The sequence below is a fragment of the Excalfactoria chinensis genome, chromosome 1 (genome assembly GCF_039878825.1).
Source record: "Excalfactoria chinensis isolate bCotChi1 chromosome 1, bCotChi1.hap2, whole genome shotgun sequence".
Lineage (NCBI taxonomy): Eukaryota > Metazoa > Chordata > Aves > Galliformes > Phasianidae > Excalfactoria > Excalfactoria chinensis.
In genome coordinates this window covers 93,253,141-93,277,061 of record NC_092825.1, presented here as the reverse complement: position 1 = coordinate 93,277,061, position 23,921 = coordinate 93,253,141, and the positions used below count along the sequence as shown (strand labels likewise).

The window sequence follows — 23,921 nt, the reverse complement described above, 5'->3', positions numbered from 1 at the left end:
CTTGACTCTCAAAGATTCAGACTTTATTTTACTTCATTTTTTCCTCCTGACAAAAAGCACCAAGCAGCCTGTTCACTAGGAAATTACAGAGCTTATTTCATGAACAAAAACCTCTAGGCATTGTGGATCAATTTTCAGTGCTGGTGCTTACAGTGATGAGACTGCATTGAGTGTTATAAAGATGGAACCTAATGCTCCAACTCTGTTCCTCAGAAGCCCAAAGAAAAATCAGAGCTTCAAGGTTCAGAGTTAGAATAAGAAGTCAGTGTTTAATTTAAATAGTCAATGCAGGCAACAGTATCTGGCTTTTTTCATGGGTTGTTAGTGTGGGTGGGAAGGCTCAGCTCTGCTTTTTCACACTTGTTTCTTTACTTTCTATTGCATCTTTGCTGTGGTGGTTCAAGGAGAGAACTGCCCTGACAAGAAACAGTGACTGCAACCATGACCGGCTCTTGTACTGGTTAGACCAGGAGAGGGAAGTATCTAGCTGTGTTCTGACCCATCCTTAATATATATATTTGAGGAAACTGTGTTCTCCTGAACATTCCTTGAGGAAATAAATACTAAATATGTTAAGGAAATTGTTCATTGCAAATTATTATCTCAGTTCCATTTGCTATTCTGAGATTTCTGCTATATCTAGACAACCTGTACCAGACAGAGTATAGGCATAAAGGCAGAGGGTGCATTACAGAAACTTTATGTTAATTGAAATAAATAGCCTAACACACTTTGGAATTGCTTAGCATAAGTGAAAGCAATATGAGGTATCCAAGCCTCCATTTAAACTTGGTCCAGATTTCTGTGATGGACTGATACAAAATTTTCATCTTGTTTGCTTTTTGACTACTGTGCTAAAATCTTTATTCTAATTTTGCTCTACTTTTTGGTAATATAAAAATAACCAAATACTGAAAGGATGAGCTTACAGTGAAGCCTGTAGGTAGTTTCTTTTTTCAAGGCAAGGTAAATGGATGGAGCCAGTGAGGACTGTGACATTATTGTGGCATTTGATAGTGTGTGGGTGGGAGACACATAAAGCACTCAAGTATCCAGGACTATTTATCATGGTCCACTCATTATAAGTGAATAATGATAATAATAATAAGCTATAATGTATATTGCCTTTTATAAAAGGAATCATTCTCATGGGGTCATCTTAATTACCAAGTGGAACACGTTTTTTTCCATTGGACTTTGCAGAGTGGAGAACAGCATTACCTGGGTATTTCAGGATGGAGGACTCAAATCTGAGCCCAATAAAATTAATCTTAAAAACTTCTATTGATTTTGCTGCAGTTTGGATCAGGTCCAAAGACCAGCAAGGAAATGGAATAAGTTACCTGCAGTCATGTCCAATAGCAAGTTAGGCACGTGAATTTTAATTGCTATATTAGGTAGGTATTCAATCCTCTTTGAAAATACATCTTGAAATACAGAGGATACAAGCACCACTTTTTATTCTTTTTTAATAGAGAAGAGCCCTCTTTGAAATATATTGGTTAATTTGCTGTTATACATGTTTGTTTTTTTTTTCACTTAGTTACGTTTTAAAACTAGTGTGGGTCAACCTTCCAAGGGCAAGAACATAATCAGGTCAGCTTTCAAGCTGCTATAATTTTTCTGATATGTGGATGAGGAAAGGAAATAGATATGGGTGGGCACTATATCTCTTGAAATGGCCTCTTTCTTCCTGTTTAACAATAAATATTCTACAGAAAGGAAGCTCATATATTACTCTTTAGACGAGTTCCCATTTTATTAATCATGAAGATTTTAATAGCAGCCTGAGACAGGAAATCACATTCTAATGATCTGCACAGTCTTATTTAATCCTCAGGTTTGGATCAGATAAAAAAGAAAAGCAATATACTGCAATGTACAGCTATGTAGATAAATAATTGGGTTTAATTACTGTAAAACATACGTACAGCATTTTTAATAACATACGGCTTTACTGAATTACTAAGGCTTATTAAATATCAGTGGTGAAACCTCCTTAGGGTTAGAAACTTAAATAGACTTTTCAAGTGCTGTTATCAAATATACGAAAGAAAAATATACCTTAGAGTTCATCAGTTTTATTAACAATTAATTATTATTAATAACAATAATGATGAATTATACATCCCTTGGAGTTTATCGTGATTATTATTAATAATATTTAATTAATAATAAAGCTCATGAACTCTTGAAAGGTATCTTATTGATAATAAAATTCAGCTCTATACAGAAAGAATGTAGTTCTAATTAAAATGTGAAGTAAAACATTTTGGGTGCTGGGCTAAGGTTCAATACATAAACAGAAAAAACAGTCAGGGCTTTACCAGGGTATGCGCACTGAGTGTTTGGGTCCAGAAGTACTTGTGAATTGCTATCTGATAGAAGACATTTTCATAGGCTTGCTAAAAGAAGCTTTAACTGCAAAATGTATGAGGAAAAGTTGCTTAAAATAGGTTTTCTTGAAAGCTTTTTTGGTTTTGTTTTTGTTTTTTGAAGAAAACTTTAGAAAATTTGGAAAAATATACGTTTTTTACCTATTTTTTTTTTTTTTCACTTTTTCAGCTCTGCAACTTACTTAGAAATAGTTTTCTTTGTTCATCTGCAGCACTGAAACCCTGTGGGTGGCCCAAATGTTTTAAGTTTGAAATTTGCCTGAATCTTCAAGCAAAAAGGCGATGGTTTTTTTTTTCATAGTTTCAGGCTTTATACTCCATGATTCACAACAAAGCCTGACTCAGGATATGGAAGACTTGTTTGTTTGAATTTGGCAAATACTATCAAACAAGATGAAGCAGACAATCAAAGCTTACTTAGTACTTCTATTTTCATGTAACCTCTTTGCTGTAAACCTACTGCTAGACTTGTTCCTTCTCCCTTCTACTTTTCACCTAATCAATGACAGTGGAGAACTGAAAAGCTATTTCAGATGCCCAAATTCCCTGAAGAAAGGCAAAAAATTATTTGACCATGGAAAAGAAGATGGCTTTAGCGATTTTGTCCCCCACATAGTGGTCTTTAACCTCATTGCCTTTATTGAATTGGTGTAGAGCAGTGAGTGCGAGGTGTTAGAGACCAGCTGGACCATGCGTCACAGCTGGGGAATAATATCCTTGGACGCTCATAAGAGCAGCACTCCTTCACATTCGAGTCTCAGCGCAAGTTAAAATGAAGGGTGCTGTTAGTGCCACAAGGTTGAGTGAGAAAAATGAGTGGGGAAAAGAGACTGATTTCTTGATGTGCAAAGTCTTCCTGAGGTCTGATGGTGACATAAAGGAGAACACATTTTCAAGAGTTTCTCACTCTGCACTCTGTTCTCATTTTCAACTCATCTCTAGTGCACCTCTCTCTCTGTAGTCACTTCCTCCTTCCTCACTCCCTCCCCAAACTGCTGTTTCAACTTGCTCACCCTTTCTACAAAGCAGCTGCATGGTCACATCCTGACTGAACAAGGAGCTGCAGGAACTGGTGTACCCTTGTGTGGTACGCTTTACTGTACTTTGCTAAGTCGCAAGCTTGTACACTTTGCACATCAGTCGGACAAACTTACATTTAAAATGTTGAAGAGAAAGCCATCTAATGTGTCTGATAAGGAGAAAAGTCAAAAGCCAAAGGTAAGAATGTTTGATTTTCATTGTCAGTGAATTATAGCAGGAATTCCAAAAAGGAGTGCTTAGGTACTTGAAAGGCACAGGACTGGTTGTAATGCAGTGGGGTAATTGCTAAGATTTTGCAGCCTCTACAGAAAAAGTGAAGTTGAAAAATAAGAGCTTGAATGCTTCAGGGTTTCTTAGCAGTCTTTCAGTACTATACCTTCAACAATCTAAGTTTATATACTCACTTTACAAATGTAGCGATCCAATCCAAGAAATCATCATTGCAAAGCTGCTATAGTGTTGAAGGGCCTTGCTACTGGACTTCATTCTTGCATGTTCTTCATAGGTCTTTAATCAGAGATACAAAGATTTCCTCTCACCCCTGAATTTATGATAAACTGGTGATATCCCAAGAAATACAGTGAGAAATAGTTTACTGATCCTTCTTGTCTTTGCTTGGGCGCACACTTTGAAGTGTGACATCTGTATCCTAAGAGGCTATTGCAGGCAGTTCTTCAAAAGGAATGTCATTTGGTTTTACATGACATTGTCTTTTATATATCCCACTTGCAGTCTTAGACTATGCTTTGTTAACAATTACTGGCACTTTTTTTCATGGATTTGAAACACATTTTATTTACTTTCTCCATAGATTTAAATGTTTTTTTTTAAAGATTAGGCTTGTTTATGTGGCATGCAGTTTCTTCTGTTCCTGTCTTAAAGGCAGGGAAGAAGCATAGTTAATAACTAGTTATACTATGGATCAGATGAAAAGACCACAGTGGACCCTGTAGACGAGCTTTGTTTTCCTGCCTGCTGAATACTTGCAAAATTAAGCTTCAATTACTCTTTTCTTCCAGAATAACATCCTCCTTAACAAATGATATGATCTGAGGGACATGGTTTAGTGGGCATGATAGTGATGGGATGATGGTTGGACTAGATGATCTTAGAAGTCTTTTCTAACCTTAATGATTCTATTTTTTTTTTCTTTCCTTTCACACAGCTGGTTATTCATTCATTAATTTACTCCATGCTACTAAAATGCTAGTCTTATGACTTCTCAAATCTGTGAATCCATGTGAATATAAAGTCTCTGAATGTGGTGCATATATATATATGCATATATTGATTCACTGTGTGTATAAAGCAGAGATAAAAATACTCTGAACACTTGGCTGATTGTCAGGCTTGCTGATTTTGCTGCACTGACTTAGACTTCTTGTAAATGTTTATGCAAAAAAAAAAAATCGCAGAGTTTTGGTGAAGCAGATCAGGGTTTCTTTCTGCCTTTGTAATGTACTATGAAATGCTTCACCTACCGTAGTCCCATTTTTGCACACAATTCTGTAAACTTTCCACAATTACAATCTTTTGCTGTAAATGTGCTATTGACAGAAATGTCATAGGAGCAGACAGTCATCCCATCCCTCCCCCCCCACCCCAGCAGAACAGAAATTTTAGTTTTCTGCAGCATGTTTTGAAATATGCACTACTGTGTAAGCAAGGCAAATACCTAACTTGCTCAATACAGAATTGGGTAACATGGGTGCAAGTCTTCACCTCCAAACAGAAATTGCAGAATTTCACAAGTGGTATCCCTGGATGGTTTCCTGGCTACCACTGTTCTGCGTAGACAGTATTTGACGTCTTCTTGTACACATAGAGAGGGACATCGTCATCAGTGTGGAGGTCTTGGGCCATCTCACCTCATCTTTAGGTGGCTGTCCTGGATACAACAAAAGAGAAAGTCACAAGTATAGATTATTCAGTGAAAATCTGTATTGCTGCCATAGACCCACAAACAGGATAACCAAAATATCTTTAGGCAGCTGAGTTTTGCCTATAGTGACTATTGGTCTGTATCACATTTGTGGGAAGTTCTATGCATTATTCAAGTGTTTCACCTAGATTTTATTTTTAATCCTCTTGTTTATTTTGTTTTCTAATGTGAAATTACTTAATGTCCATGATGAGTAGCTGGCATACAGTTATGCCTTTTGATAAAGATGGAAGAATACCATGTAAAGCTGATGCTAAAACCTTTCCTCAGACAATTTGCTGTCCCTGTACAAAGGCACTGCTAGTAGTGGGAAGGTGGCCAGCGGAGCAGTGCAGACTTTCAGTATTTAACTGCCTGCTCTCTGTGTGCAATGCATTTGCTTTATTACTGTATTGCTCCAGAGACGTATGCAGATATGTTAGGTGCTACATAGGCAAAAAGAAACATCTTGAAACTCTTCCTGTCTATTTTAAAAACTTTGATACCTGTCCATTGCCATCAAGAAGTGGTAGTGCAGTTTTTCCTTACAATGTTGCCGTGTGCGCCCATGGTTCAAACCCCCCCTTGCCCAGATTCTAGCAAGGATTTCTGTAGCACTGCAATCATGCTCGTAACTTCAATGCACATCTTGCTACTATATGATTTGTATGTGGCAGAAACTAAGTAAACAGACTTTCTTTTGTGAGCAAAAAAAAATCTACACCACTTGTCATTCCAGAGAAAATGGGGAGATAAATGTTTTCAAGAGACACCAGAAGGATTCTTCTGATTCTTTGCTAACGTTTGTCCTTGTAACTGCATGTTCTGCTATGGGCCTGTACATTTATATATTATACAGAAGCTAAGGGCCCAGGTAGCTGAACTATAAGGGAGAAGTACAAAGGCTTAAAAATACCCAGTCTAAAATAAGAGAAATTCAACCTTATCGAAGGGCTGGCCTCTCTATTTCAGTCCTGTCCTCTCCCTAACCTACCTCTGTCTGTCCAGGTCCTGAAATGACTTTATATCGTGGTACAAGCTGAGCACTTCCCATCAGCCTATCTACCACATCTCTCTCCTGGTGCTTCACTTCAGCCCTCACTGCCCTTTTCCATCAGCCGAGATGTGACTCGATTTATATGGAGCACATCTGGGCTGCACAGTTACCAGTGGGCAGCTGAGGTCATGCACACGAGTTCAAGCACCCAGCCTTGCAGTCACTGCCCACATTGATAGCTGGAGTGCTGTGGGCAGAGCAGAGTGTATTCCTTCTGCACTTCTGCAGCATAGGTAGGAGAGGGTTACAGCAGCGTATTGCTGCTGGATGTGTTTCAGCCAGGGCTTGGTGCAGCCTGGCCAGAGTGCTCACAACACTGAGGAAGAGGAGAGCAGCTCACTCAGAGGATGTCAAGGACCCCTGACATCACCTGGATTGTATCTTCACTGCCCTTACGGCACTACAGACCTCTGAGCACCTGGGGAATAGCACAAAGCAGGTTAGAAAAATGGTAAGAAAAACATTTGAAGACATTAAACATGGTCTCTCTGATGTGCTTCAGGCAACACCACAAAAAATAAAACAGTGCTAAAAGGAAAATAACGTTTTGCAGCAGGTTTGCACCATTTAACACTTTTCACCAGGTGTAAATAAGAGTGAAAGGTGCAAATGATCTATAAAACATCCTTGCACTGAACCGCGCACTTCACACAATGAAATGTTCTGGGCAGCTTTTCTTTTGTCTCTCTTTCAAATTCCTACACACACTGAAAAGTTGAGAGCTGCCTGATGGTTCTTGGCTCCACTTCAAGCTGAAGCAAATAAGATTTTGTGCTTTTTTTTTTTTTTTTTTTTTTTTTTTTTTTTTTTTTTTTTTTTTTTTTTTTTCCTGGTTTGACTGAAGAAAGTCTTGTGTTATTATTTTACATGACAGATGATCTATGTTTATGCTAAAGGTTTGAGACGTTTTTGTTTCCTTATTCCTCTTCCAAACGTGCTTGGTGCTTGGAACTCAGCTTACTTCTGGTGTGAGACAATTCAGGGTCAATTCTTGTGCTTTTTATTTAGGTAAAAATATGTCCAAGCTTCTAATTAAATCAATCTCCTACTGAGGTGGTAAATTATTATTTATTTTCAGCCTTATAAGAAATCGGTGGTAAATCCAGTGGAAGGTAATTTTTACTTCCACCATGTTTACACACATTACAATTTAAATATGTAAACTACACACATTTACTGTGCAACCTTATTCCCTAGTAGTATTTCATACCATTATTTTTTTCTTTTTATAAGCTTTACACAAAACCTTGCCTCCACAGAAATCCATGCACATTTTGGCCATAGACTTAATGAGGCCTGGATTTCCCTTTTGTATATATTCGTCACAGAAAGCCTGATCCTCAAAACACATAAATGAATAAATTAGCTGTGATCCTATTGATTTCTATGGGCTTTGTAATCTAAGTAATGTTTATCACTTGCCTCCGTTTGGAGTCTCCAGTGCAGACAGATACTATAAGCAAGATTTTTGGTGCAGCTTTCTGAGATGATAGCTTCTGCTGTAATCTGTACTGTGGAATACTTGAAGAGAAAATAGGAAATAGATAGGTACAGCAAATCTAAAAGCCAACAAGAATTCAGCATATAATTATATCTTTTGTAGGACAAGATCTGCAGTGAATAGATTGCTCATTGCTAATGAATATTAACTAGGTTTTATCTTTGACTGTTAAAAGCTGAGGGTTTTAATTTTATTTCAAAGGTAAGGATGGGCAGAGTTCTGAAAATGTAGCAAGTTTAAAATTCTTTTCTTTCTCCCTGAAATTTGGAGTGTATAATAAATGAGCCACTGCTAATGTCGCAGATGCTAATTTTCACAGCCATCACTGAAGTGATGTTCGTTTCCATTTGCATTTCATTCTAACAATGATGCGAGGCGATGAGTTGACGATAAGCTGTTTTCACCATACTGCCCGCTGTGCAGATTTATGCTCATAGGCAAAGATGACACATAGTTCTGTCATTAAAGGTCTTTACTCCATTGCCTCCTGAAGAAGGACTGTTTGTCAAAATCCATTTTAACACTGTTAAATAAGCAGAAGCAGATGACAACATCTGGGGAGTAGTTTTAAGAATCTGGTTTGTGGTGGAAATACCTGTGGGCCTTTCTCAGGAAGTGTTCAGAGAAAGAAAAAAATGATACTATTATAACCATGTATGAGCAGACGGGGAAAAAGGGATTGCAGGTGACACGTCAGAAGGTGTTTCCTGTCTTCCTTAGACTTCAGAAAAACAAGAACAAGGTTAGAGTTGACCTTGGGGTATTTTTCTTGCGTGAGTGGAAAGTTCTGCAACCGTAGCACATCTCATTTCGTAACTATTTCCTTCTTTATATCCACGTTTTATTTCTAACTATTGATTATCAGGAAAAAAGAAAAATCTTTTCCCTTTACTCAGGCAAAGAAAGCTTTTGTTCAGACATTTCCTATCATATGCATTCGCGTATCACTTCTAGTAAGAGTTTGAAATTCCTGGAATTTGATTTTCTCACTGAAGATTAAGTGAGGGTCCAGGGTCTTTGTGGTAAAAGAACAGCCATCTCTCTCCTCTCTGCCAGGAAGCTGATTAGGATATACAGACCATATTTTGATGCTCAGATCAACATAAAGGTTCCTTTAGGACTCATGCAATTCTTGACTAGCTCTCATATAAAATAATAGAAAAGTCATCTTTGGCCTGTTTTCATTCTGGCCTCTTTTGTGGCAGCATTGCCTTAACTATGGCACCTATAATGTGAAATTTGCTTACATTGAAAAACACAATTCAATTCTTTCTTTGTTTTTCCAACCAAGCAAGAGCATTGTAAGAAACTTATCCAAATTCCATTCTCCACACATTCCTGGAAACTCAGTCACAACAGCTGTGACTGTACTCTCTGATAAGTGTGGTGGGACAAACATGAAGGTGATATAAATCACTATTAGTTGCCTCCTCATTCTTTAATTATCTTTATAGAGCATTTGGTCACTTCAGTATTGTGTTTCTACAAAACACAAAGTACTCCAAATGAAACACTGGCCAGGATACCCATCACTGCTTGTAAAAGGCAGTAGCTGTGTAAGGGCAGGATAAAGGATGTGGACTAGAGTTCTTTTGTTGGTTTCAACACTAATAGTAATCTGTGTTAAGTGTAAGTCCACTCTGAAGTAATTGTAAAGCTGTAGCTGGCCTGCAGGTGTAAGCCATTTGTGGGCGGCTACAAACTCTTAAGCCAGAATTGTCAACCCCATGCTGTGCAAATCTCTGGCAATACCCACTCCAGGAAATGAAACTAAAAGTCTTCTAGGCCTCTGAAATCACAATATCCCTAAACTTTTATCTTCTGAAAGCTTATAAGAGTGACAGTGGATTTATTTCAGCCATGGGAAGTAGTTTTACTCATTTCCACAAATTAGCAATGTCAGTGGTTTTCCTCTACTCATTTTTCTGCTTGATCCTGAGTTACAGATTATATATGCTCTGAATTTATTTAGCAAGTCACGTGTCCTCAGAACCATCATAATGGAAACCTTTGCTTGAACTTCGGTAAAGGAAGGAATTTGTGTGCATGTGTATTGGTATTCCAGAGGAGGATGAAAGATCACTTACCTTTTTCCCAAGTGAAATCTTTCCTGCATTTGCTTGCTTGTGAAACTCTAGCTGTTTATATCTCACTACATTAGCACAGTGGATGTGCATCGTCTTCTTTCTCTCTTTTTTTTTTTTTTTTTCCTCAAACTTGAGGCTGAAATTGCAGTCCTGAAAATGTCTGGAGATTTTGAACTGCTTCTGTGAAGCCTCTTCTTTGACAACACACATTATATACCATACCGACACTTTGGTTTATTCCATGGACGAAGAAAAAATTGGATGATTTCACTTGTTTGCAGACTTCAGGCTACTTAGTTGCCAGTGCTGAGATCTACTGACATCTTTCTGTTTTGCTGAATGTCAGAGGTGAAAGATCTTCCTTCACTAGCTTTGAGGCCAACAAGAAAGCCCTTCTCTGAGAAAAAGATCCAGTGATCCATCTAATGTTTTGCACCTTTAGATGCTTTGAATGGATTCTTAATCCTTTTCCTACGCTTTTATGTCTTAATCTCTCATCTTCACAAGAACAACCAAGTAACCCCACACCTGATTTCCATGAGATGCTAGAAGGTTACTTACTGAGAACTGTAGGAAGTGGTGAGTTCCTCTACTTGGTTATGCTGATCACATTCAAAAGGTGTGGTAAGTTGGCTGTACCTTCAGGTATGTTGACAGACAAGCAAGAGCTGGGGCCTACAGTATACTAGTTTAGGTTTTCCTGCTGGGTTTCTAATGGTTTCTTCAGGGTTAAGAAAAGCTCTGTAGGAGAGTTACTTGATTAGGAAAGCTTTAAAGAGATATGGTGCTGTTTCATATTTTCCCTCTGCTGTTGCGTGTCAGATTGAGATGGATCTTTGTAACTGTCAGTCTGCGGTAATAAGATAAAGAAATCAGCTTCACTTTGGCAGCACAGCCAAACACAGATGCGTGAAGATGAGATGACAAAGTAACCAGGACAGCTGAATGAGTTTACAAAGCTTGAGTGTGCTGCCTTCACCTGTGCAAAGAGGATGCTGAGCACTACCACTCATGAACTGCTTTCGTTTTCCATGGCTTCACTGTTTTTCTCATTCTTCTGTCTGTCTGCCTCCTTTTAAAGATCATATGTTAACTCCAACAACTGCTTCACAAAGCTGAAAAGGGGATATGGCTCAGTGATGTATGAACAGCTCAGAGACTGTGTAGTGAGTGCTTGAAATGACTGATGGTGACGGAAAGGTCATTCAGCTCTATCCACAAGTACATGGCAAGGCTCTGCTGACATTGTCTGTTGGGTGTATTTCCATTATTTTCTTCCTCTCTCTAATGGAATTTATATTTACTTGATGTCTGTCTCTTGCTAATTGTGTCTACAAGGGTAAAACATTTGAAAACTATGTATTTGGGATTTTGGTTATTGTCTGAAGGAATGGAGAAAAGTAGACATTCCTACCATTCATGAAAGCTTACAGCCGTGTAGCCAATGCAATCTACTTTACAGCAATAGGCTAGATTTGCAGAGGATTTCAAGCATAGCCTTGAATTTTGACTTCATATAACCTCACAAGGCCTTTGCTGCTACGTGTGCCTTGGTGAGTATCTCCCAGCTATGCATGGTTTTCTGGAGGGTGCAGAAGCTTAGCTTCAATTTTGTTCTGCACCAGAATGAAAAGGAAAAGGATTTGTTATTTGTGTAATGAATTTTCAGTTCTCCACTGAGCTGTGCTCACAGTCACCCGACTGCTGGGGAGATAATCAAATAGAGAAAGGGGAATTGATGATAGTAGATAAGTACTATTTACCATAACCAGTGCTTGCAATGAGCTGTTGATTGCATTCATTCCTATCTGGCATGAAAATGACCTGAGTGGAATCATAATTCTATCTTGCCTTGAGAGACTAGGCATTTTTACCCACACCAGGAATGCAGTGATACACTACAAAGAATGCCCAGAATCTAGCACATCGTATCTTGTACACTAAGAAGTATTCTTAAACAATGCTAAATCAATAGGAAAATCTGAGTTGGAAACTGTCTTTCAGTTTACATACTGGTTCAAAACAAAGAAAAGTATTGCATTTATTTATTTACACTCAAAATTCTAAGAAGCATACCACAGATTCCCAAGCATTTTTTCTGCAAGCTTGCCCAGTTTTTGAAGCCTGTGAGGCTCTAATTTAATGTTAATAGTACTTTATTCAACAATAAAAATAACTTTGGCCAACCGATGGCAATAAGCCAACACTGGAGTTCAGCCTTCTGACAAGGGAGGTTACATGAAGGGAAAAAAGAATTGGTGACACTAGTCATCATTTTAAAAGAGTCAAAAGTTAACCCACTCTATTGAGAAGTCTTTTCTCTGATTTTAATTGTTCCCCAAAATAAAACTAATATAGATAAATGGACATGTAGATTTGATGAAACAGTAAAATTCACAGTGACTGATGATAGATACTACACTATGCTTTGCTTCTCCACTGCACTGCATCTCCATTAAGGTAATTTCAGCTAATCTCACTCTGGGTTCATTAATCAAGTGTAGTCAGGATGTCTGAAGGGAGATAATGAGGGGGTAGAAGTTGACCTACTGTTGGGATCTTATTCTTCAGTAGTTAGTTTGTTTATCATGTCTCGTAATACATGTATACCAACAAATAAGTTCCAGTTGCAATTAGTGGTCATAACAGATGACTAAAATATCTTTATTTACCTGCGAGTTCAAAATGATTCCGTAAACACATCAATTAACATTGTGTTCTCCTTTACATGCCTATACAGATTTCCATCCAGCAGCATCAGCTGATAATGAAATGAAAAGAAGGTGGACCAGAAACATTTTAAAGTTCCCCCCCCTTTTAGCCAAAGGTGCAAGCATTGATGGAACCTAACTGCCAAAGTCCTTAATCTTTTCCCCTAAGCGCTAATATCCTAAGTCCATACTGCAGTATCAGCAGTCTCTTAGTGACTGCCAAAATTTCTCCTCTAAAGAACCTAAGAAAAGATTTGCTCATTTTTTACTCATTTTTTACTCATTTAGGATTATATACTGTATATCTGCCTCACATAAAGCTGTCGCTATGTTACTCAAGGAAAAAAAAAAGTTTAGGTTCCAAGAGCCCAGTGGGGCTGAAGTCTGCTGAAGATGGGAATGTTTATAAGCTCTGTGATATTAACTGCAGCACTCAACCTCAGGTGACATAAAGCATGCAAAAAAGAACTTTCTGTCAGTTTTATTATTTCTAAAAAGGTTCCCCTTGAAAGAGAAGAGTGACCTTGCTCTGCTGAGCTGACATATGCCACTGAATTAATGGCTAAGCTTTGCTGTAGGGAAGCTTGCAGAAACATTACAACTCCAATGGCTGACTTTGCTGTGAACATTAATCAGAGGAACCAACATGATGTATCAAGCACTCATTTAAAAGTAATAAAAACTAACTCCCTTTCCTCCCTCCCTGCCCCCCAAGTTTCTTAGAATTAGCTTATTGTTGGTCATTACCTGTTGTCAAGGGTAAGGCTGCAGGACTGCAGTAAAACTTGTACAAGGGCTTTCGAAAGTTTGCTTACTCTTCAAAAAAGCAAATGAGCTTTTGGGATGGTCAGATTTAACTGTGACTTAGAGGTCATTTTTTTATCTTGTTCCCCTTTGGAAGGTCGTCTGAAGGAATGCTCCAACTGTAGGACCTTCTGTTATCATTGCACATAGCAGACTACTGCCTTTGGGAGGGGATGGTGGCCAAGCACCCACCCCATGCTGTGTACAGGACAGGCACAGGGCTCCTTCACAGCTAAAGCCTTGGGCAGTCCTTGGCTTTTGACATTGATATTTTCAACTTCTCCTAAAGCCTGTCTTACAAACACATTTGTGAGTAATTCCTCTCACATGAGAAATCAAATAGAACCCTGCAAGGTCAGGGCCTAAATAACGCACAGCATTAATAAAAATCAAGCTGTATATGGAAGTAGAGACGGGACTTAAACTGAAATAGGGTAATTTGTTTTTAAAATGCAAAAATTTGTGTGTGAATTTCTCTGATTTGGGAGGAAGAAGGTTCAGGATAGGGAAAAAAAAATAAAAAAGTTATTTCAGGGATTATATTATTACATTATTTAAGGGATTACAGACCAAAGCCTGCCCTGCTTACCCAGAGTTTAACCCCTCTCTGCTCAGACAGTGCTGCTCCCCTTTGTTGCAGTCAGGGCTTATGGAGGGTGGATTCCAGGCTTCGGTGTCTCTGCCTACATGCAAGTGTGAGGTAGAAAGAGATAATGGTGCAGAAGAGGTGCACATCATGCCAAGTCCTTAACTGTCACTTTCATAGCTCCTCTGAGTTTGTCACACATCCTTAACCTTCTTTTAAAGTCATTTTCTTTTCATGGTTTTGTGTGCCACTGAAAGTCACTTTTAATTAAATGTCATATAAATAATAAAGTCTTAATTACATAATTATTGCGGATATCTATGTGCACGTTCCCAGGGTTGGACAGCTTGCCAGCAGAGCACTTGGAGTGCCTTTTCTCAATGGGGGCTGAGAGTGTTCTGCAGCAGTGCTGGTGGTTAACATGCAAGGCCTGCGTGCATTTAAAGGAAGACACAGGCCCCTTCACTTCCCCTTGCATATTTTGCAAAACTTGGCTGCAGACAGACCATTCTTAGTGCTGTGATCGACATTTCTTAAATTGCTTCCTCATTTTGTTCCTCACGAGCTAGTTTCACCAGCAGAACTGCTGAAAATCACTTATTTTTTGCCCAGCCTCCCCATGTGTCTTGCCCCTTCCCAAGGAAGGCTTACAAGGACAGAGATGACTCTGAACTGTTACACTCACAAACAGCAGCTCAGCCCCAGCTCTGTGTGCTATACCCATGTCCTCAGGACCCAGTCTCTGACATTACTGGAGAGCTGGTGTTCGGATAGAAACCCTGACAAATGGATGTTGCCAGCTGTGGTGCACCGTCAGTCCAGGCTGGAGAGACCAAAGCTGGTACCCATCAGAGGTCTTGATAAAACAGCTGCTTGATGTTCACTTCCAAGAGTGAAATGTGTTGACCTGGGAGAGTGTTAAGTACGATTGACTTGTTTTATACAGCTTTTATTTTCCAGTCATTTTCTGCCATTATAATTAGGGTTTTTGCTCTGAAGTTCCAAGGTAGCAGACTTGCTCTAAGCTTGCTTTGCTCTCTTTGCTCTCCACCTCCGTGCAGGAGCAGAATACCAGACCACATTAACAACCAGAGTCTTTTATAGAGTCATTTTTAAGCCAGTTAAAAACGTCATTTCAGTAGATTGCCCTATTTGAGTTAGCAGGAACAAGCTGTATCTTTTTTATTGCTTTTGACTGGCCAAGTACAAGGTTTAGGCCATGTTTCGTGTTGACTATAAAGTTATATTAATAGCCTGGTTAGTGGTCAGATGTTCTATATTTGTAACTAATGTGTAAATAGGAAAAATGTCTGAGGTAGAGAAGTCAATATGTCTCTTTTTTTTACTTCTTTATTACACTTCTGAGTTATTAAATCTCGTATGCAAGTTCCAGTTCTCTATAAAGAAGTGAGAAGGGCTCTTGGTGGTGATGATGGTTTGTGTTTTGTTGTTGTTTTTTTCCACAGAACATCCTGAAAGCAGAAATTTATGCCCTTGCTTTCAGGGAATGTAGGAGATAATTTTCTTTGATTATCTGTGACAGAAGTAAGATAAGGTAGCATAGTGATTATATTCATCCCTATGTTTATGGCTCTTGATTTCATTCCCAGCTTAGTCCCCTGGTTCTGAAGGGACTAGTAGTATGACGGAACAGGTGAATTGAATCAGATCCTGATCTCCATTTACCTTCATTGATCTAAGAAGTAAGCTACTGTCCTCCTGGGAGCTGCTGTGGCTCCTTCTGTGCAGAGAGGGAAGAACACAGGTGTTTGAGGCAGGCAAGAAAACCTGCAACAGGCTGTCTTCTTGTTACTCTCAGTGACTGCTTTTGCCCCTCTACAGCTTACACATTCTGAGTAGTCTAGGGATGAATGGAAGCTAAAAATGAAAATGCTTGGAGGAATCTGAAGAGATTTATTTGTGCAGGAGGGTCACTACAAAGCCATTGCATCATGCTGAACTTAAATTCTATTTTCAGTGGGACCTGAAGCAAAAAATAACGAGCCAGAATTTCTCACAGCAGGGTACCAGATTTCTGAGCAGAGTAAATTGTCCAAAGGAAAATATGAGATGAATATTACCCATAATGATTACTTAGCAGGTAGCTGTCTGCTGTCAGCTTTGGTTTGAAGGTTGTCCTTTGACAGGAGCTACCTGACTTCTGTGATGATTTGCTCTACAACGGAAGGATGCTTTCACAGAATCATAGAATCACAGAATCATTTGAGTTGGAAAGGACCCTATAAGGTCATCTATTTCAACTCCATTGCAATAGATAGGGACACCTACAGCTAGATCAGGTTTCTCCAAGCCCCATCTAGACTGACCTTGAATGTTTTATAACATGAATACATGGTTTTCAGAACCTCTCATTGACGCTGCTTTTCTGTTTGTATACTGTACTGTTTTCTGGGGAAAATCATCAACTGTTTGCAGAGAAAACAGATCACAAATTGCAGTCTGTCCAAATTAAAATCAACAGCAATTAGATGCCATTTACCCCTTATTAGATGCTGTTTACCTCTTTTAAAAAGATTATGTAAAGTTCCTGGCTGTCAGAGAACTAAATATATTGGAAAGGATGGAAGACCAATTTGAAATGTTGAAACACCTTTGACATTGTACATTATGCTAACAAGGTATACCAGAGAGAAAAGGATAAGGATTAGTGCTTTGGCTTATAGAAATTAGTTGATTGGTTGTTGTGTGGAAAAACAAATGTGTTCCTTCACCAGGTCCATGCCCATGGCTCCATTGGGTTTTACTGAGCAGTTTTGTGTTTGCTTAATGTATCCATTGGTAGATCTTCTGTGAATCCAGTTAGTAAAATCAATTGATCTTATAGGATGCTGAACAGTGGTATCAAAAGTCAATGGATATTTTCTCCTAGTAGCTTTGCATTTATTTTAAAAGCTTCCCTGCAGTTGGAAATAAGGCCTGGCTGGATCTTCACAGGGTTGGTGTCCCCTGACATTAATGCAGTTGACTGAAACTACTGAAAGTCACTGTCCTGCTCCCCAGCAGCCCATAGCTCCTAAATCAGCCCTTTGTTATCAGTATAATGGGGTTGAATACATTTTTAAAAGGTGGTAGCTATTGATTACTTAATGGAAAAAGTTAGTATAGAGAAGTGCTGAAGCAGCCCTATTTCGTACTCTCCAGTGCAACAAGACCATTATCTAGAAGAGTGGAAATCATCCTGTAACCCTTATTAATATTTAATAGGGATGAAGCAACACTGAAGTATACTACAAAATAGCCCCAGGCTTCTGCCCGTGTAGGATATAAGGTTGTTTCAAGGGTCAAAGGAAGAATAACTGATTTCCCTGTGCTCAAGCTGTTTATAGGTAAGATCAACAATAAACAATGTTTTTCCTCTTGTTCCTTTTAAAGTATTTGCAGCACATCTGCACTTTAATATACAGTTATTCCTACTAGACATCTTCAAGTGATTGAATGCAACAGAAAGGTCAGTGTATGTTTAGAGATCACTGTGTGAGAGAGACGATTTTATACTTCCCCAATATTTCTGTGAATCCCAGCCTCCCACTCTGTGCTTCAGGGCACATTTGGCTGGGTTGACAAGCCAGTGAAAGGTGTTAATCCTGTCTAATAGAACCATAATCCTTGGGGCTGTGTTTTCATATCATACCATTGAGCTAACCCCCTTGTCACAGGATATTGTTCATCTAGCGAATAGTAAAGTTCTACATGGAAATTTCAGATGAAATAAAGGTGTGCAGTGTAAATTGCCCTTTTCAATTTCATGGGGTAAAAACAAACAAACAAACAAACCACAGTGTTTAGCCGGCAGAGATTCCTTGGGAGATTACAACCAATTAAGAGGAGAGCTGTGAGGTTTTCCTTTTCTTTATTTTCTTTTCTTTTTTTCTCCACTCCAGTGAATAAGAAATGCCATTTGTCCAAAAATATTCACAAATCTGGGTCAACTTCTACAAATAACCTTTGGCTTGAAATATTTTGCAGGTCAGGTTGGCCCCAGAAAAGTTAGTGGGGAAAAATAAAAAAGAAAGAAAAAAAGAAATGTAAGGTATTATTTCTTTTTCTCTTAAGCTCCGGTGGTTGAAACGTGGACCCAAAATGTAGATCCTCTCCTATTTAGTTGTGCTCAGGCCTCTGCCCTTGAAATGTTCAAATTGAAACTGTAGGGAGCTTTTACTTTCAGCTGTGCTCCAGGAGAGGCAAATTTTCTTCTTCTTGAATAGAGGCAAAATATTCTCACTTGGCTTCCCATAGCTTTTCTTCGTCTATTGTTTTTCCTTTCTGGTAACTATTTTTAGTTTAAAAGTGACTGTGTGTAAGAGATAAAGAAGCTAATATGGATGGTAACCCTGTGATTTATGAGCAGGGACAGAATAAGATGGGGTCGTTCCTGGCTGGAAATACCCAGGGGAGGTACGCATGTGCTCTGCATTACCAGTATCGTTCAGATTAACTTCTTCCTTCAGACTACAGTTGTGAAGCCTGAATGCCAGCTCATCACCCTGCATGGCACTGGGAGTATGACAGGGTTATCAATGAGTCCCTCAGAGAACTAACTGCTGCCAGAGAGGACAGTGTCAGGAGGCAGAGCAGCAAATGGCAGCTTGTTGACTTGTGGGCAGAGCTGGCACTCAGAAAGCTGCCAGAAGCTGAAGTTGTAACTTGGATGTCCACTCAAAAAGGTCCCTTCCTTACAGGAAACTCTGTAACCAGGCAGTCTCAAAACACATACTAAATCTTTCAAGATACAGTCTGTTTAGTTTTCTTTTTATTACTGTTTAGTTTTATCCTTGAAAGGAATTTGGAGTGCTCAGAAATAAACTGAAATGATAATGCATATTATGTGATAGTAAATCCTCTTTGAGAAATCTGATGCCCCCATTAAAAGCTGTTCATTTAGTATGGGAGGGCAAAGAGTTTTTAAAAATGGATTCATTCTAGATTTAGCTTTGAGTATCAGTGAAGATGTAAAAACAAGCCCTTAAAACACCACGTAGTTAGTAAATTCTGGCTGTTATTAGGCACACACTTATGGACTTCTGACATATCAGCAACAAAAGTGTGGTCTGATTATTCTGCTGCTCCTCCACAACACATCTTTTGGCCAAAACACATTCCTACTACTCAGCGTTACCAATTCCTGTTGGTAAAGAAGCCTGGACATGCTTCCCAGCCATGACCAAAAACTTAACACAGGCGACAGTATTCACCACCATAAGCAGCTCTATGACTCCTCTCATACTTATGGAAGTAGGGTTTTTTTCTGAGCTCACAGACAGCAGTCTAACCCAGAAGCATCTCATAAATATCTGCGTATAATTAAAGCGGAACGGATGAAAAGAACTCAAATCACACCCATTACCTAATTTGTATTTGAAGTAGTATTGTTTTTCTTATTCATTTTTCTGCTTCCAGCAGTACAGCCATAATACTTTTTCTTGCAGCCACCTCCTAGTTTGTTTCTGCTGGATGTAGCAGCTCACGGTCAACTGACTTGGGAGGAATTTTTAACATAAATGAGTGACTTGCAAGTACCATTTAAGGCTTCATAGCAGAGCAAATTACCGACAGTGAGTCAAGGTTTGTCTTCTTTTCCTTTACAGCGCACAAGTAGTTTTGGAAGCTTTGACCGTTTCAGACATCACTCAGTATCAAAGACAGATGATCCAGCTGAGGTCTGTATCAAATAGAGTTTTGCTTTCTTCAGTTCTCTTTCGCATGACAATCGTACACAACCTTTGGGTAGCCACTGTGTGAATTTTACACCAGGAGAACTTTGCTTGTGTACCTCGGTCCGTATGGAGTTCTTGCCAAAATGAACAAGAGAATCACATTTTAACATTGCTGCTTCAGTACAAATATCAGAAGCAATTTTTCTAAAAGGCAAAAGTGCATTTCAGACAGGTGTATTCCCAAATTAACCTGGATGCAGCCCACAGATGTATCATTTTTATTTTAAGCAACCTGCATAAATCCCCACAGTTGTTGTTTGGATGAAAGACAATGAACAAAAGGAAACAACATTTCCTAGCATAAAATGTATTTTCTTTTTGACATTCACAGTACAGTGGTGTGCTGGTTTTAGTATTCCCCAAGAAAATAGCTGTGATTGACTTTGGTCATCTTAACTGCATTGGTGTCCTTAAAATTTTTCTGTAGTTCTTGTTTTCCCGCACCAAACTTTATTTTCATGGTATGTTGCATACATTTTTACTTCAAATCAGGTGTCTGAGTTGGAGACTGTAAGTGACATTGGTGATGCAGCACAAACCAAAGCAGCATATAATGGAAGAAGCTTGGGCAAGAAGATGAGAGCCATTTCCCTTACCATGAAGAAGAAGATGGGTAAAAAGTACATCAAGGCACTCTCTGAGGAGATGGTAATTACAGCTTAAGAATCTTTTATTTGATGATAATACACACAAAATGAAAATGTCATGTGCATGTTACTTATTCTCGCTCCAGGCAGCTATCAGTCACAGAATCACAGAATTGTAGGGGTTGGAAGGGACCTCCAGAGATCACAGAGTCCAACCCCCCTGCCAAAGCAGGTTCCCTACACCAGGTCACACAGGTAGGCGTCCAGGCGGGTCTTGAATATCTCCAGAGAAGGAGACTCCACAACCCCCCTGGGCAGCCTGTTCCAGTGCTCTGTCACCCTCACCATAAAGAAGTTCTTGCACACATCTGTGCAGAACTTCCTATGCTCTATTTTCTGGCCATAATAAGACTCCATGAAAACATGGTTACAAGTACTGAATTAAAACAGCTTTTAGTATATGTCCTTCCTTCCCCATGCATGCTCGTGTACAAACACATGCACAGATACCATCACAGCACCATATTATATGGATCAAGTTAGACCAAGGCTTTTTGTATCACTGAATTTTGCTTTGTCATCATGGAAGATTTGTGTAAGCATCACAAAAAAAGTCTCTTAATATGGAAACAGGGAAATACTGGATAAACTTAGTTGTCAGTCTGATACTCAACCTGTACAAAGAATTTCATTGGGAGAATTTATCTTCAAATACAATTTTTTTTTTTTTTCCAAAGTCCATTTTATAGAGGTTAGCCAGCATCCTACAGCATGACAGCTTCTTTGACATATCTGCTTTTACCTTATTTAATCCAAATGAAGCTATCTTCATTAAACATAAAAACATTGTCTATTTCACACATTGTGAACTCTGTCTCCTCAATAGCTTGTGTCTTTCAGTTCTGAAATTTAAAGCACGAAAGGAAAAATGAAGTGTCCCTAAAAAAAGTAGCTGATCTGTATCCTATTTCATACATGTGTCAGCAACACATAACAAGGGAAAACAAGCAAAAAACTTCACAAATTGAAAATAAGAAAAATAAAATGTATTTAAGAGAATATTGCTAGGCAGTTTTAGAGGTCAAAGACAAGGGTTCATAATTCATTTGCTTAGTTAGTATTTTTTTTGCTAAAATTCTGCAGGTTGCATTCCATTAATTTTATAGTGTAGAAAAGAAAAATTAGAATTGTGACATTTAACTTCTGGACATTTGCAGCAATACTCAAATGACAGGAATTCAATGAATTGTATGGCTGGACACACATTTACTGTGATCTTCATTCCTGCAGTAGGTGGTGACAATCAATAGTGGTTCACTGATTAATCTATGGCTTGTGCCGATGACTGGTGTAACAAACACTGTCCTTGCTGAAAAACAATATAGCCTTTCATTTCAGTGCTATGCCTTGTATATACCTGCAGCTGTCTCTTCTTCATACCTGCTTGACTCCATCCAAATGGACTCCACCAGCGCACTGATGAATGATTAACATTTTCCAAGTATGATGTAACATTTTAAGTACTGCATGATCTTTTGGTTGCATGAAGATATCACACACGTTCACAATGTAATGCAATCTGGTGAAGAAAGTTCCTACTTTTGAAAGCTCATTATTATTTCACTTAGCTGTTACATCATCTCTAACTTAGCTGTGACTGAAATATGGACCTTCTTGTTTTAAATTCCTTAAGTGTATAAGCTATGATTCCTGAAGCGTGATTTAATGTTATGAACTCCAGGGACTGATTTCATACATCATTAGATTTTATAAGAGAAACATGCATCTGTTAATTCTGGAATGCCCTGGATTCTGAGGCTAGTGTATAACTTGAGCAATGTAGGGAGCATGGTGCTAAAACATCAGTGCCGTATGTGCATGCAAGCTGTCTCTGAAATGCCCTTGTTTGGGTGCCAGCATGCCTCTAAGTGCCCATGATTTCAGAAATTCAACACAATCCAGAGATGACTCAACTATCCCTTCATTATGAGCTTACAAAATTAATCTTTATACTTCTTCTTCAGGGACAATTAGGAAAACCATCTTATCTGTCTACCTGTGAATTTCTCATTATAAGCCTTTGTGCTGCTGTCATGTATTGCATCTTCTGAGATGGAGAATTACTTGAACATAAATGAAATTGTATGGGGCAGAGAAGAGACAAGCGCTGGTACTGGGCATCCTTAGTACCAGATAGATTGGTACTGGATGAATATCCAGTCCTCAACTTCTTATTAAAATGGTTCTTAATAAAATGTAATTGTGATTAAATCCTCAAGTGCAGTGACGATTGAAAAGGAAAATTGCGTTTCCTAAAATTCATCTTTTAATGGTTAACAACTGATCCTTTTTGTTAAAGAATGAAGAAGGAAAAGACGACAGTGATCCTGGTGGTGGAACACATACTGAGAAGGTCTCCCTAAAAGCCAGTGACTCTATGGAAAGTCTCTATAGTCTAAACAGCGGCCAGAGCTCATCTAGTAAGTACAAGATATCCAGACTTATTAGCTTCGGTATGGTTATTTCTGAATTTAGAGCCAGTGATTAAAAATGTGATACTAGTGCACTCTTCAGTCTGGCAGACAGAAGTATAATCTGATCGAATGGGTGGCAGCTAAGGAAGATATTCCTGAAATAAGCTGAGTGTTTTTAATAGTTTAGATATTATTATTATTATTGTTATTGTTATTGTTATTGTTATTGTTATTGTTATTGTTATTGTTATTGTTATTGTTATTGTTATTGTTATTGTTATTGTTATTGTTATTGTTATTGTTATTGTTATTGTTATTGTTATTGTTATTGTTATTATTATTTTAAATGGAATGGATTATAGGGAAGATACAGGTATCATTCCATGTTTTTGAGGGTTAGCACTTCTGGAGTGCTGGCACCCACAGTTACAAATCCTGAGTGTAGCCACAAAAGCATTTTCTCTGGCAGTAGTGGCTATGAGCTTATTCTTCCCTCTGCACATGTGAGACAGAGAATGTGAGAAATTGGTTTGAGTTGAAGAGTGGTGGAGCCTGAGCTGGTGGCTTCAGATGATGATGTTGACACAGTCAGCTTCTCTGCAAGTCCACTAAATACCCCACCCCAACAGAGCTGTTGGAGCTTCTGGGTGAGAAGTGGAGTTTACCTCCACCTGTCTATCCATTGCTCAAATGTGGACAGTCACTGGGCAGCAAGTTACAGCTGTCCATGGTGACATTGCTTCACCATCACTGCAGGCTTCACATGAGCTGTGAGAGGAGCCCTGAGTTGCAGTCCCAGCTGTTTGCACTTAGTTTTTTATCTGGCCCTGAGACAGAGCTGTACACTTAAGCAATCACTTCAGACAAAACCATTTTTATGATCATTTTATATGACATGATTTGTGAAAATTGTATATGAGAGTTTACTTCCAACACACTGCCTCTCTTACCTAAAAACATATTTGGATGGGATATTGCAGAGCTTGCTCAAATTTGCTTGAATTACTCTGCTGATATTTTA

General features: G+C 38.7%; 1 protein-coding gene across 2 annotated transcripts in view; it reads left to right on the top strand.

Annotated features, from left to right (window-relative positions):
• The window catches only part of LOC140259248 (SAM domain-containing protein SAMSN-1-like), a 49,332-nt gene that overhangs the window by 12,635 nt on the left and 12,776 nt on the right, over positions 1–23,921 (top strand). The window contains exons 1-4 of one of the 2 annotated variants that reach the window (XM_072350382.1): positions 3,302–3,614; positions 19,711–19,782; positions 20,332–20,487; positions 22,786–22,906. In XM_072350382.1, the coding sequence (XP_072206483.1) occupies positions 3,558–3,614; positions 19,711–19,782; positions 20,332–20,487; positions 22,786–22,906 (406 nt within the window). In that variant the 5' untranslated portion in view covers positions 3,302–3,557. Of the gene's footprint in view, positions 1–3,301; positions 3,615–19,710; positions 19,783–20,331; positions 20,488–22,785; positions 22,907–23,921 lie in introns of those variants that run through there. The other variant, XM_072350372.1, reaches the window with a different exon arrangement.